Genomic DNA, 16,786 nt, shown 5'->3' on the forward strand with positions numbered 1-16,786 from the left:
ATAATAGGTTTATGGTGCATCATTGTTATTTCATAGCTTTTGTAAAAGCCTATTCTCACATGGCAAATTAATTGCTCAGAATGATGGTAACTTGGAGATTGTCATGAATACATACTTAAATATTAATGGTGTTTATAAGATCCAGTTGTTAAGATGTAACTTATCTGCAAAGAATTGGTCCAATCAAGTTGTTTAAATAAGTAGTACTGGAAAAGGAACCAGGCTTTAATGCTTAAATTTTTGTAATCCTTTGTTCATTTTTCTTTAAAAAGACCTCTGCCTTTAAAGTATTTTCATATTTAAGATCTTAATCCATCTTATTTTTATTCATTTACAGCTGGTGAGCTACTGGTGAATCAACCTTTATCAGAAGAAGTGCTGGACAAATGTGTTGAGTTAACAGCATTCCAAACTGGATGTCCAAAGTAAGAATATTTTGCTTGTTAACTCGAAGGTCATTGTAATATTCAAATTTGGTAGATTATAATTTAGATATTTGTTTTATAAGGTCTGACCTACTTTGAGCACATCTGCATTAAAATTAGTTACTTAAAAGTAATGAAGTAGAGTGGCCTTAAAAGATGCAAGGATTCACAGTTATGTTGTAACATGATTCATGTCACTGGATGTGGCTCTTAGTGAGGAAAGCTATGAAAGTCATAGCATTGGTTATTGCTGTTCTTTTATTCGTACAACTTGCCCAGTGTTGTTCCTGGCCTGTGTCGCAGTGGAAGGCTTTCTACAAGAAGAGGGAGCTCCATATAGTATCTACTTGTCCTACTTGGGAAGGTTTCTTGCCCTCTGGAGTGGACTGTTCAGCGTCCCTTCTTCCAGAAGTATTGGGAGTTGCACAGGATGATTTTATGTATAATGTGGCCCAATGGGAGATAATCTCCCTCCCAGGTGGGAGGAGGCTTTGTTTGTTTCAGATTCAGAGTCAAACAATATGGCAGCTGTTTGGGCATCCATAGGCCTACAGGGTGCTCCCTCCTTAGATGGTCCGTTGTCGTATTTCTTGGCTGCGCTTCAACCTCCCATGGTCTCCCTGACAGTCCTCACTCCTCCAGGAGCGAGGGTGTAATTTATTTGGCTTTGCACTCATCACTCCTCCACTTTCATAAGTTATCAAGTACTTATCCAACTTCTGAAACCATGTGTTCAAACAGGCATATTCAAAACAATAAAGAACATCGCTCTCCATGATCGATATGATGAAATGTATTTCATAGTCTTACTTATCGTTAAAATTTAAATTCACAAGCCGAGTCATCATTTTGCAGTTATTACATTTGATCACTACGACACACTTTGTGCAATTTTTCAAATACCAATATATTAAAGTTAAAACTATTGTTAATTCTTGATTTCAAGAAGAAATAATTATATAAATAAATCACAATCATGGTAACATTCAAATTTAATGTCATCACGACATGTCTACAAATAGAACATAAGTAGAAGCAGAACATAAGTAGAAGGCAGTCATTGGATAGCAGATCTCCATGACAACCAGCCAACCAATCAGGTTTAGCTGTATTTTTTCTGAGAAAGAACGTTTTGCTCATATGAAGTTGACAATGATGTATGCGTGTGTATTGAATACATTACCTAGTTTTTAATAGTGAATGTATTTTACTGATTACATGAAGAATAGAATGAATTGTCATTACTTTGAGTGTAAAATACGTTAGTTGGTTCAGAGATTCTTACATTACAAAAGTGTGTCTCTCTCTCTCTCTCTCTCTCTCTCTCTCTCTCTCTCTCTCTCTCTCTCTCTCTCTCTCTCTCTCTCTCGCAAGTAATCTCGGTCGTCTCTCTCTCATCTCTCTCTCTCTATATATGAGAAATATAGTAACTCAGAATGTGAACTAATAGCGGTAGAATTTAAATCTGAAAAATTGATGAACATAGTAATATATAGACCTCCTAATACTAAAGAGTTTGACTTAATAATAGAAAAATTGGATGATATATGTAGAAATCACAAGGACTGGACTATTCTCCTATCTGGTGACTTCAACTTTCCTTTCGTAGAATGGAAAGAACGAATAGGAGACTGTGGTTGTACTTATACATATAAAAAAGAGAGTAATAGTAGTGCAGAAGATAAGAGGCAATTTGAAAAGCTATTAGATATGCTACTAGAATACAACATTCAACAAATAAATCACCTGCCAACAAGAAAGGAAAATACTTTAGACCTAGTATTTGTGAACGAGATGAATTATGTTAAAGAAATAATAGTTTATAATGCGAGTATTTCAGATCATAATGTCATAGAATTAACAGTTCATTCCAAAGCAAGTGAAAATAGAGATAAGCAAGAAATGAAAAAGTGGGAAGGATATGGAAAATACAACTTCTACAGTAAAAATATAAAATGGTCAGAAATTAATGAAGAATTAAACAAAGATTGGGATAACATTTTCGTAAGTGATGACATAAGGGTAAATACGGAGATATTATATAAAATATTGGAGAAAATAGTGGATATATATACCGAAGAAGAAAAGTAAACATCATTCATGCATACAAAGAGACAGAAGGATCTTGTTCCAGAAAATCAGAAAGTGGAAAAAAGGTCTTGCAAAAGAAAAAAATGCATGGAAAGTTATAGAACTAAAAAGTAAGATAGAAAATGCAGAACAAAAGATTATACAATCAAAAGAAAATGAAAAACGGGACTTGGAAGAAAAAACCCTATTAAATATCAAGCAAAACCCCAAACTATTATACTCATATGCGAAGAAGATGAATAAAAGAAGAATAGAAATAGGCCCTCTGAGAATTGAAGGGAGATTAACGAATGAAAAAAAGGAAATTTGCAACATACTGGCAGAACGATATAAGAGAGAATTCACCCCTAGAATAGATAATGAAGATAATGATATAGAAGTAAGGGACGAAAATAGTGAATATTTAGCTGACATAGAAATTAATGAAGCTGATATTGTGCAGGCAATTAATGAAATTAAAAATGGAGCTGCTGCAGGGCCGAATGGAGTCCCTGCTATTTTGTTAAAGAAAGTAGTTCATTCTATCGCAAAGCCACTTGCAATATTATTAAGACAAAGTGTAGATACAGGCAAGATTTATGATGAGCACAAATTAGCATATATCACCCCTACTTTCAAAAGTGGATCAAGACTAGAGGCAAGTAATTATAGGCCTGTGAGTCTAACATCACATATTATGAAAGTGTATGAAAGGGTAATGAAGAAAAATATTATGAAACATTTAATAAAAAATAATTTGTTTAATATAGGACAACACGGTTTCGTACCCGGAAAAAGTACACAAACCCAACTGTTAGTCCACCGTGAGAACATATTCAAAAATATGAAAAGCGGAAATGAAACAGATGTGGTTTATCTAGACTTTGCAAAAGCTTTTGACAAAGTAGACCATAATATATTAGCAAAGAAAATTAGAAAACACAATATCGTAGATAAAGTAGGAAGATGGTTAAAAGAATTTTTACACAACAGAAAACAGATAGTTATTGCAAACGATGAGAAATCGGATGAAACCAAGGTAATATCCGGTGTGCCACAAGGTACGGTGCTAGCTGCAATATTGTTTGTTATTATGATTGAAGACATAGACAGTAATGTTAAGGATTCGGTAGTGAGTAGTTTCGCTGATGACACAAGAATAAGTAGAGAAATTACTTGTGATGAAGATAGGAACGCTCTACAAAGAGACCTTAACAAAGTATATGATTGTGCAGAGGTAAATAGGATGGTATTTAACTCTGATAAATTTGAATCAATAAATTATGGAGACAGAGAAGGAAAGCTATATGCATATAGGGGACCTAATAATGAGACAATCACAAATAAGGAAGCAGTTAAAGACCTTGGTGTGATGATGAATAGGAACATGTTATGCAATGATCAAATAGCCATTCTGTTGGCAAAATGTAAAGCAAAAATGGGAATGTTGTTACGGCACTTCAAAACAAGAAAAGCTGAACACATGATTATGCTTTATAAAACATATGTTCGTAGTCCACTTGAATATTGCAATATGATATGGTACCCACACTATCAAAAGGATATTGCACAAATAGAGAGTGTACAAAGGTCCTTTATAGCTAGAATAGAAGAAGTTAAGGACCTAGACTACTGGGAAAGACTACAATCCTTAAAATTATATAGTCTAGAAAGGAGAAGAGAACGCTACATGATAATTCAGGCATGGAAACAGATAGAAGGAATAACAGAAAATATCATGGAACTAAAAATATCAGAAAGAGCAAGCAGAGGTAGATTAATAGTGCCCAAAACTATACCAGGAAAAATAAGGAAAGCACACAGAACATTAATCCACTACGCACCAGCATCGATAATGCAGCGTCTATTCAATGCGTTGCCAGCTCATCTGAGGAATATATCAGGAGTGAGCGTAGATGTGTGTAAGAATAAGCTCGACAAATATCTAAACTGCATCCCAGACCATCCAAGATTGGAAGATGCAAAATATACCGGAAGATGTACTAGCAACTCTCGGGTAGACATTAGAGGCGCCTCACACTGAGGGACCTGGGGCAACCCGAACGAACTGTAAGGTCTGTAAGGTAAGGTCTCTCTGTGGTTGCTACCTATTGGTTAAAGAGAGAGAGGTTATTTATGACACTAAGGCTTGGGCAATGTACAATTATTTTATTTTTGGGGGATTTCTTTTGTTAATTGTGGGATTTTCTGAGGTCAGATCCTGGGATTTAGTTAAAAAGGAAAATTGAGTAGCAGGACACACCCAAATGACTCAAGTCATCTGTAAGTACTCCAAACTACCAACGCTATTATTCTTTACTCTGCTCTCCACAAAGTGTTTTCTGTTTTTTAGAGCTGTTTTGGTTTTAGAATTTTGGATAAAGTATTGTGTACCTGTACCATTACTTTAGAAGTGACACAGTGTTATTTGAAAGTGCTGTTTGGTCATACTATTTTATATCTGGTCATAGTGATGCTTGGGCTCATACAAATCATGGTAGGTTTTGCCCTGTGTGAATTACTATTGTAGAAATGTTATTTGTTTTATTTTATTAAGATTCATAATTGTTTCAGGTTTGTTGCAACTGTTCCACCTTGTTGGTCAGAGATCATTCAGGCCCAGAAACAGCGCCGTAACCCACAGCATCTTCAACAACATGCTGAAGACATCGACACAACACGCACATGGCGACTAGAGTCAGATAGGTATGTTTTGCTTAATGCATGTTTTCTTATTGCATTTTTTCCAGATATTTTTTTAACTGTTATGAAACATCACAACCACAATGATTTTTTCCCTTTTTGAAGGTATGTCCATTACATATTGCAAGTTGTTGATTTTTAGAAGTATGTTATATATAGTGGCATTTCAGAATGTTTCATCACAACATTTGTTACCGTGAGTTTCTCCAAATTCACAATGCAGTATACATCAGCCAACCACATTGCCAATTGATATGAATATGTAGAAGAATTGCCAGCATTATTTTTAACCTCCATATGCACTCCTGTTCTTGCACTTATTTTTACCCTTCCTGGGTGTTAAGGCCTTTTCCTCTACATACTTTTACGTCCTACCTCCTATATCTAGTTGTTTTCTTTTCATCCTTCCTTTAAACTCATGAAAAATAGTGAGATCTGTTCAAGTAAAAAAAAAAAAAAAAGCGTACATCAATAGAAAGAGGAAGACATGCATATGTGTGTGGTATAAGAGAAAAAATTATAAAAATTTCCTCTACCTCCAAGGGAAGTTAAAAGTGAATATTTCCAACCCTTTGTGGGGCCTCTTTTCCAATTGACAGTTGTAAAAATATGCTAATTTTACCTAGTTGTAATTGTTTTTCTAATTTTTTTATATTTTGTAAAATTATTGTTACAGCTCACAAAATACCATAATAGGTAAGAACTAAAATCGGTAACAAATTCTGCGTACTATATCAATTGTAAAATATTTGCTAGACATACTGGGTTCAGGAGCTGCAGTACATTCTCCCATGACATCTCAGGTCAAACTGAACTACTAAACTGGCTGTTGAAGAGTTGCCAGAAGTCTATTATGGCTCATGGAAATGAACTGATGACTTTTCCTCTAAAATTCATTCAAACTGTTTGGTGCAAAATCTTGAACATATATGTATGTTACCCTGACTCCACCACAAAGCTGTATGTAAACACATATGTATGTTACCTGTCCACAGGGGTTAACATATCTTCATCCATTTTTCCCAACCGGCAAACCATCTTAATGTACACTAATGCTATCCTTTCAACAAATTTCTATATCAACACATCTCTCACCCTGTCAAGTTTTCTTATGCTTTGTATACTATTCACAGTTCAATAAATTTTTTTTTCAAAGGTGCATTCTGCATTCATACTTCATTTCCTACATTATGACTTTGGCTTCTGTAGACAATTCACCCCACCACCCAATCTTTTGAGTATTGTTTACTACCTTACTTTACTCCAGTCAGTAATTTATCGCCTGCAAACATGATCATTCTCTACTGCATTCACCGTTCTTATTTATATCACATAAATTGGCATCTAAATCTCTCTGGCAAATCACTATATTCATAAAGATGTGAAAAGTTAATACAATTGAAATTTTTTGCATGGAAGGAAGGCTACTTATAATGGTTGATGGGGTTATAGTAAACAAAAAGCCATTACATAATTATGTCATAAAAAACATAACTCTCCCAACCTGACAAGACAGAGGAAAATGATGAACTAAAATGAAAATATCTTTAAATTTAATGAAGGCACTAGATCTCAAAGTTAAACTGAACATGTGCCAATTGTAAATCTGGTTCCTGAAGTGTACAACAATGAAGAAAGTTTTTGGTAATCACATTATAGTCAGGTTTTATTTCATCTGTCCACTCACAGGTAGAGATGTGGTACATGCGCATGAGTAGCACATGATGGACTAACAATCAATGTTTCCAATATAATTGGCTTAATGTGATGAATATTAAACAATTTCTCCAATAACATATGAATGTTTATATACTACATATTCATAGAACCCTCATCTCTTCCCTCCTAATCATAAGTATAATAAAAAGAGAGAGAGAAAGAACAAAATACGTATGAACATTAAAAAATTATTTTTACATTAGTACGACATACATAAAGAGGGTACTCACCAGTAATAAAAAATTATTTTTACATTAGTACGACATACATAAAGAGGGTACTCACCAGTAATGAATATTGATTAAAGATGATGATGATGAATAAGCCATGCAATCCGATGAAAGACAATGGAAATATGACTTAACAGCTAAGCATAGGAGATACATCTCCGAGGATGCTTTTTCACCTTCAGGAGGAGCTTCGGGAGGCGCGGACATGCGATTTGGGAGGCACTACTTCAGGGGTTAGGGAGGCTTTGGAGGGTTTTTTGTCCCAGTTTATGGCCTCAGGGCTAGACCTGGCATTTTATCTAATCCTTCAGGTCAGCCATATGAGAGCTGAAGATCAGCTCACTGGTTTGGTTAAGGGGGCCGGCCGGCTAATGCCATTCTTTAAGGACAGAATTTTGATATTCATACCACTTAATAAGGTGACTTGGGACATCTCCAAACCGCATATGATTTTCGCCTCTGACCTTCAGTTTTGTGACGCTTGGGCGATTTATCCCGAAAATAACAACAAATTCAAATCTCCTCTCCTCCGTATTTAATATTAAGACCTGGGATTACTACCATATATAGACCTGATGTAGACCTCCAATTGATTGAGGAGTTTTTTTTCTAAAAGTAATTTTTTTGCTAGATATGAATATTTCATTATGGTAAAAATTAAACCCTATAAATCAGGAAAACAAAATTTATAAATAAATTGGAAAAAAAGGGCTTGATTTGATTGTTCTATAAGGTCTCTCTGAGTTATATGCCAAATTCCAATGTTATAGCTTTAAAACTAAGTGAGAAGATAGATTTTGAAGGTCAATAACTATAGTTTTGAGATACGGGCGTTCAAAGTTTTCCTTCGTATTTTTATAACGACAATGTTAATAAATAATGATTATTATGAATGTATATTTCTTTTTTGTGTATTAATAAACCAAAACTATTTTATTTATCATAGTTTAATCATAAATGATGATCCCTTTGCTCATATATCGTAGCTTAGGGCACTGCGTCAGGCAAGATGGGGCACTCCTTCCTACGCAACTCTCTCTCTCTCCTTCACTAACTCGGCTTATTACAGCGAATTTTCTTCTTCTGTCTGTTAGCAAGATGTTTTCCTTGTCTTTTCCTCTTTGGCATGATGAAATTCTTGCCGAAACAAAGATAAACAAACGTAAATGCAAGAGAATGTCAAGAGGTGAAATTTGAAGTTGTAATGTCTTTTTACAAAGACAATGTTAATAAATCATGATTATTATGAATTTCATATTCATTTTTGGGTATTAATAAACCAAAACTATGTTATTTATCATAAATTAAGATCCCTTTGCTCAAAGATCGTAGCCTGGGGGAGTGTGACGTGTGCTTCAGGCAAGACGGGGGCGTTTACCTACTACGCAACCCTCCCTCTCTCTCTTCACTAACTACGCTAATATCGCGTATATTATGATATTCTGTAATCATATTAGAGCGAATTTTCTTCGTCTTTATGTTAGCGAGATGTTTTCCTTGTCTTTTCCTCATTGACATGATGAAATTCTTGCCGAAACATAGATAAACGTATGTAAAAGCAAGCGAATGTCAGACTTGTGGACTGCTTGAAGTCTGTGCTCGCACTGAATCATGTTTGAACTTGATACTCCCTTCTGTGACTCACGGAATCTCTACAGATGCCATTTCTCACAATTTCTTTGACAATAATTATCAAAATTTACAATAACAGAAGAAATATTGCATTTTCTCGTATGGATCAATGTTTTAGGCTTATTGAGTTATGTTCACTAATTACCCTGTAGCTACGAAAGTAAGAGGAATTTTGACGAAATATTTCGTATACGTATTCTCAATTGCCATATGAAATTCTTGAATTTTTTCAAGACTGCATTTTTTGCCCTATACCCCCATATATAAGGGTTCTGGCTGGCCCCCTTAAAATACTTTTTTAATAATAACAGTAATTTGAAAAAGAAACCCACAAATTCAATTTGTAACTTGTTTACTTCTAAGTATTTACATTTAGTTTTACTCCACACTCGAGTACTTTCAGGCCCTTCTGTGGCCCATTCTCAAGAGATGTTGGGATGTTAGCCTGGGTCAAGGCCCAGCAGTCTTCTGGAACTTCTTCTCGTTGTGCTGTCATTTATGCGATGGCTGTTCTGGTTTTCTTGAGAGTTGCCAATCCCCTCTTGTCGCTCTGATATCCTGAGCTGATGGTCAATGGGATTCACCCTTGTGAAGTTTTTGTTTAATAACAGTAATAATAATAATAATAATGATAATAATAATAACAATAATAATAGATAATAATAATAATAATAATAATAATGATAATATGAAAATAGAAAAAATTGCATCCGCAAATAGTGGGGACCTGCGAATAATTTTATAGATGTTCCACAGAGAAACCCGTGAATAAGCGAGTCCTCCTGCGAGTAATTTTTAGAAAGGTTCCAAAGAAAAATCCATGAATACCGAGAATATGAATATGAGGGGTTGACTCTATGGTATTGGAAAGGTATAAGATTGTTGTCTGATATATTGAGATAATAGGGCTGCCTCTCAAATTTTAAATTTGGGACCAGCCTTCAAGCTAAAGTGGGTAATTAATGATCTGCTTATTGCTCAACTTATTCCATATCATTTACAGGAATTTATTAATTACTGTTAGTTACCTTGACTACTTTTGGTAATTTTATTATAAATTGATTTAAATCTTAGTTCTTATATTTACATTGCAATTTTTCAGCTCAACTTGGGATGAGCATTTGTTTGAGCTGCTGTTACCAGCAGGTGCAGGTGGGACTGGTGGTGTTCAAGTGGGTCATATTGACCTCAAACTGAGTTTTATACCTGGACCTCCAAACCCTCTACCAACACTTCAGGTTAGTTTAGTTTGTGTTTTTAATTTTTGTAAGACTGCTGATGTGGTAATTAATGGTAACGATGACAAGTATGCAGAAGCTAATTAATCCCCTGAACAAATTCCTCTACCTTTATAAGCTTGATTATCTATTGTTTGAGATGAATTTTACTGTTAAAGTTGGCTATATCTCTGTGCCGATTTAGTGAATTGGCTTTCTAACAAAAAATCGAATGTCTGCCCTGATGACTGTCTAGTTTACCTGTTCTCTACCAGGTGTGTTTTGATATTTTAGCTCTTGACAGAGTTCTCGCTGCCATTACAGTTTGGCACTTGGCATTCTATGAAGTTTGGCTGATTTACACCTGTTTACGGTATTGTAATTTCATTTTCCTAGGATATCTTCCTCCAGAAGCAAAACCAATAACGTCAGGCTATTTAGAAATGATTTTGGTGTAAGCAGGATTTTGGAATTTAAAGTAGATTAATATTCGGTATGTACCAGCTGCAGGGGTAGAGTGTGATCTTGGAACTAGATGTTAAGAATGTAGGGGATTGTTCTGAAGACTTTCTGCTTGAATATGTCAGATAGAGGGAAGAAGGGAAACTGATAGATTGCAAAAGCAGTTATAGTTAGGTCAGGACATAAACCTGTCAGTTCTATCCTATCTAGTGTCCATTCATCTGCAGCTATCCCTACACTGGCTAGGCATTTTGGTAGTGCTAATATTGAAACTTCCTCTGTAGCTCCACCTTATGCTCCCCATATGGGACAGGAAAAGCATATTGAGACATGAGAACATGACGTTAAACCTATTTTAACCCTTTAACGCCGATAAAACTTTTGAATCACGCACCTTGGGGGATGCTGGGAGCTCACGGATCAAGGCGTTGTTTTGTTTACAATTGTTACCCAGGCGCGCAAGAGCGAATTTCTATCTTCTCACACTTAAAAGTATCAGAGACACATCTCAGAAATTATTTCGTCACTTTGACATAATTTTTGCACCATTTTATATTAGCCGTTACATGGAGTATTATAAATGAAAATGTGCACAATTTCATGAAGAATACTGTAGGGCCTCAATAATCGCGGGGGATAGGGCCCAGAACCCCCCATGATACGTAAATACCCATGTCATCCTGGTACCCCCCTAAAAATTGCTTTAAACTGTCTACTTTAATAATTAACCCACCCAAGACCACTATTTCAATGTTTATAACTGCCTACTTTAGTTCAAGTACCAAATATGTCTTCAACTATCACCTTAAACTAAATTCAAGACAGTTTCAAAGTTATTCTTTCCTATCTTCAATTTCCCTTTCATCAGCTCAGCAAACAAAAGTATATTACCTAACAATTCCTTTCTATTTTCATGATTTGGCTGCTGCACCAAACTAAAAGTAATAGTATATCTATTTTGTGAATGAACATATTTATGATAAAAAAACATGATATACTGTAAAGAGTACAGCACCCAACTATAATATTAATGTATAAACAGCAAAATACAGCAATAAAAATCTATTTTTGTATTTTGTTTACGTTTAGAATCAGCTGATGGATGTTTATTACCAAAAATTATTTTGGAAAACAATTTAGTTGCTAAAAGAAACTAATTTATTAATGGAATTATTTTTATTTTTAACTTTATACATAATAGTTTATGATATTATGATACAGTAATTCATATTTCATTGAGAGAGAGAGAGAGAGAGAGAGAGAGAGAGAGAGAGAGAGAGAGAGAGAGAGAGAGAGAGAGAGAGAGAGAGAGCAGCTTAGGACGAGAGTAACTGTTGAATAGCTTGAGAGAGCAGCTTAGGACGAGAGTACTGTTACTAGCTTAGCTCGAGAATAACATAATGAAATTTGTATTTTAAATATTTTTATGGTGATAAGACATGAAACATGGATAGTGATAAGATATTCTCTTGTATACTGTTATAATATGTGATAATCATTGAGTCAACTATAAAAGTTGTATTGAAGCACAGTTGTAAATCACAGAAAGAATAAAAATATGGCAACACATGTACCTACAAATGTCGGGGACCATCTTGTTCTTTTATAACGATAATAATAGATCAATATTATATTTTATAGAGGAGAGAGAGAGAGAGAGAGAGAGAGAGAGAGAGAGAGAGATATTTTGCTATTTACATTCATAGTATTTGAAAATTTGTAAATGAGTTTATCCTAGAAATGTATTTAGTCATGAAAAGAAGAAGAAAACACAGTAATTAGTAAATCATGCTCTGTGATAAAATTTGTGATTTCGTTAATTTTCCGGGATATACGTAGTATTTGGGCTCTACAAAAAAGTAAGTAGTGATTTATGACAGAGTTTTAGAGGATACTTACGTAAAAATACATTGGTAGTTTGTAGAACGGTGTAACCACTATCACATTGTGTAAAAATAGTATGTACAAACGAGACTGTAGGTTTGGTGACGTCACGGTGGTCATATGTATTTTTTCCGTGAATTTATTATAAAAAAATAGTTACTGTACTGCTTAGAGTATCATACTGTAATATTAATGTAACACATCAAAATAAAAGTAATCATTGCATACTGTAAACATGTAAAGTGTATTTTTGTCTTTTGAAAAATGCATTCCCCAAGGAATTATTCCTTGTAGAGGCTTTTTATTATGAAGATATGCCAATATTATATAAGATATGCGTTTTATTATGAATATATGGCAATAATATATTAGGTGAAAATGGTTTTATTACGTTTACGCTTCGTCGCCGATCGCAAACAACAATACGATAATCTATGACAATTATCGTTTGTATGACTGCAGTGTTCAGAGAAGTTGATTACGTTATACCAAAACAATAATGAAGTTCGAATTGAAAATTAAAGTTTTCCTAAATGTTATTACTATTGTAATTACACTACTACTATTAACATTTCTAAAAGGTTAAGAATGACAAAGGTGCTGTGAAGTATAACTCAATGTTTACATTTCTGCTGGCCGCTCAACTAATAGTTGATGTCAATGATGTGGAATTATTCCATGAATAGGGTATATATTATGAAGATATGCCAATAATATATAATGTGAGAATGGTTTTATTACCTTTATTGTCAGTTAATATCATAATGTGAATCTGTTCATGCATTTGCTGGTTATCGGAACCGGACGAGGCTTAGCCTACCACGGACAAGCCCGCGATGCTGCTGCTGCGATTCATACCAGCAATATAGACTGAGAAGTGGTCCAAGGAAAAACCCGTGATTAATTGAATCCATGATTGCTGATCCTCGACTAAGCGAGGCCCCACTGTACAACAAAAAACAACTCATGGTTGTAGCTTTTATTAGTTTTGAAATATTTTCATATAAATAATGATAAGTGCCAAAATTTCAACCTTCGGTCAACTTTGACTCTACCGAAATGGTAAAAAAAAACGCAATTGTAAGCTAAAACTTATATACTAGTAATATTCAATCATTTACCTTTATTTTGCAACAAATTGAAGTCTCTAGCCCAATATTTTGATTTATGGTGAATTTATATATATATAAAAAAACATTTTCCTTACGTCCGCGCTGTAACACTTCCGAAAAAAATCATAAATTTTTTCCTCCGATTGTCGTAATGTTTGCACCATTTTAAATTAGCCGTTACATAAAGTTTTATATATAAGAAAATGTGCGCAATTTCATGTAGAATACAACTAAAAACAACCCATCGTTGTAGCTTTTATCAGTTTTGAAATATTTTCATATAAATAACGATAATTGCCAAAATTTCAACCTTTGGTCAACTTTGACTCTACCGAAATGGTAAAAAAACGTGATTGTAAGCTAAAACTATTACATTCTAGTAATATTCAATCATTTACCTTTATTTTGCAACAAATTGGAAGTCTCTAGCACAATATATCGATTTATGGTGAATTTATGAAAAAAATAAAAAATTTCCTTACGTCCGCGCGGCAACTCATCCGAAAAAATCATAACAGTTTTTTGTCCGATTGTCGAAATGTTAGCACCATTTTAAATTAGCCGTTACATGAAGTTTTATATATGAAAATGTGCGCAATTTCTTGAATACAACAAAAAACAACCTATTGTTGTAGCTTTTTTCAGTTTTGAAATATTTTCATATAAATAACGATAAATAGAAAAAATTCGTCCTTCGGTCAACTGTAACTCGACCGAAATGGTCGAAAACTGCAATTGTAAGCTACAACACTTACAGTCTAGTAATATTCAATCAATTACCTTCATTTTGCAACAAACAGGAAGTCTCTAGCACTATGTTTTGATATGTGGTGAATTTTTGAAAACGGCTTTTTTTTATCGATGTATGGTGAATTTTTGAAAACGGCTTTTTTTTACGTCCGTGCGTTACAAATTCATGCATCATTTTGTGATAATATTTTATCTGTGTTGCCTTGATCCTTTTACAATGTATTGTATACCAAAATGATTGCAATTTAGTGTACAATACAACAACAAAAATTAACTCGTTAGCTTTAACCATTTTACTCACAGCATGATTTGTATACAATTATATATGAAATTTTTTTTTGCGCTGTCATATATCCCAATATTTAAATATGATAATGATATTTTTTTCATTTCTGATGGTTGCATACTAAACTTCAGGCAATGACAAAAAAAGGAGCCAAAAATGAACTTAATCTTGAAAACTAAACGTGCTGTGATTTAAAAAAAAACACATTTTTTCCGCTTTGGCGCTCATTCGTGAATGCCGCCGGCATATGGGAGACGATTTTTAAAATATCACTTTGGCGTTTAATGGTTAAGTTAGAAGTAAGGTATTGGTGCCCTCATCTGTACGTAGCCCAAGCTTGGACTGGCCTGCGATAGTGTGCCTTTGGGAAGTGTCAGCTACCAGGGAACCGGGTCGGTTCTTGGGACGATGGGGTTCTGTGCTCTCCAATACCTACTTCGCCCTTTGCACAATCTAAATCTTGTTTAACGTGGTAAACTAATGTTTGCTCTGTATGTGCAGTCTGCCATCATCAGCACCTAGTTTGAGGTGATGGCATGCATAGGATTAATAGTAATACTATAGGTATAGGCAGTTTTATTTAGATGATAATAGGTCTGTAGAGAGTTTTACATATTCCGATATTATGTTGATTCAGTCAACGGTTTAACTGACCTCTCATGTTTTGGTTATTCTAAATTCTCGTCTGCTAGCCTATTCCTCCTTTCTTCGTCGCAGTGCTTGTGTTTGTTTTTTGCATGCTTTTTCTTTGGCTATTGGCAGATCTCATACTATTGCTGTTTCTCTTTCAAGTCTACAATGTTTATAGTATCTAAGGTTCTTTCCAAGCTAAATATTACTCTAGCTTCAGCGCTTTCTATTGACATGTCGTATAGGAATGCTTTTATATTGACTTGCTTGCGGACAAGGCAGGAGAGTTGTTGCAACAACTCTCCTCAGCTCCCAGTCTTTCCCATTTCTTTTGCTCCTTGTTTTCTTTCCCTCATTAGAACAGCATTTTTACCAGTTGTGTGAGAGCAGAAATTCTCTCTCTCTCTCTCTCTCTCTCTCTCTCTCTCTCTCTCAATTAAATAATAAAATCCAAAATAGTAAAGAAACAAATAAAGAGAGGAACAAGAAGATGAGGTGAAGGAGAAAACAAGCCATCACCACGCTATGGAGTGTCAGCAAAGAATTTGCAAGCATCAGCTCCAAGATACAGCTCAAGAGACAAGTACTGTATATATTATGCTAGGGGATGGTGCAGATACGGAGAAAATTGCCGATTCATACACAAAATGAATAATTATGATGAAGGAAGATCAAATATATTGGAAAAGTTGGATTTTTTAATGTCAGAATTTCTAGAAATGAAGAAAAGAACAACATACCAGAACAGGAAAGAGACATGGGAAAATCCTTATTATTACGCATATTAGATTAAGGATATAACACGCAAACCATCATAGTGATGAATGCACAGGGTTTAGTTAAGAGTAACTCAAAAAGAAAATTAGAGTTCTTAGAAGAACTAACCCAAATTGAAAAGAAAATAGATATAATGAATGTAAGTGAAACCTGGTATTCCCAAGAGACTGGTAATGATGATCAACTAAAAGGGTTCCAAACTTATAGATCAGATAGAAAAAAATAGGAATCAAGGGGGAACCGCAATATATGGGAAAGACATAAAACAAGGAAAAATATGAGAAATACAGTAACTCAGAATGTGAACTAAGAGCTGTAGAATTTGAATCTGAAAAATTAATGAACATAGTAAATATAGACCCCCTAATACTAAAGAGTTTGACACAATAATAGAAAAATTGGATGATATATGTAGAAATCACAAGAACTGGACTATTTTCCTCTCCGGAGACTTTAACTTTCCTTTTGTAGATTGTAAAGAACAAATAGGAGATTGTGGTTGTATTTATACATAGTATAAAAAAGAGAGTAATAGTAATGCAGAAGATAAGAGGCAATTCAAAAAGCTATTAGATATGCTACTAGAATACAACATTCAACAAATAAATCACCTGCCAACAAGAAAGGAAAATACTTAAGACCTAGTATTTGTGAACGAGGTGAATTATTGTAAAGAAATCATTTATAATGCGAGTTTTTGTACATGAACTTCCCTGACAGATATATACTTAGCTATAGTCTCCGACGTTCCCGACAGAATTTCAAATCTCGCGGCACACGCGACAGGTAGGTCAGGTGGTCTACCTTACCCGCCGCTGGGTGGCGGATGTACGAACCACTCCCGTAAGCTTGTCAGATTTTTCTCTGTCGCGGGAACGATAACAACTGT

The 16,786-nt window shown here is 34.5% G+C and overlaps 1 protein-coding gene across 7 annotated transcripts in view; it reads left to right on the forward strand.

The window, feature by feature from the left end:
- The window catches only part of LOC135219822 (baculoviral IAP repeat-containing protein 6-like), a gene marked incomplete at its 3' end in the record, with an annotated part of 560,877 nt that overhangs the window by 170,334 nt on the left and 373,757 nt on the right, over positions 1-16,786 (forward strand). For all 7 annotated transcript variants that reach the window (XM_064256914.1, XM_064256918.1, XM_064256921.1 and 4 more), the window contains 3 exon segments: positions 338-425; positions 5,070-5,201; positions 9,882-10,017. In XM_064256914.1, coding sequence (XP_064112984.1) covers positions 338-425; positions 5,070-5,201; positions 9,882-10,017 — 356 coding nt within the window.

Source organism: Macrobrachium nipponense, chromosome 1 (genome assembly GCF_015104395.2).
Source record: "Macrobrachium nipponense isolate FS-2020 chromosome 1, ASM1510439v2, whole genome shotgun sequence".
NCBI classification, from domain to species: domain Eukaryota; kingdom Metazoa; phylum Arthropoda; class Malacostraca; order Decapoda; family Palaemonidae; genus Macrobrachium; species Macrobrachium nipponense.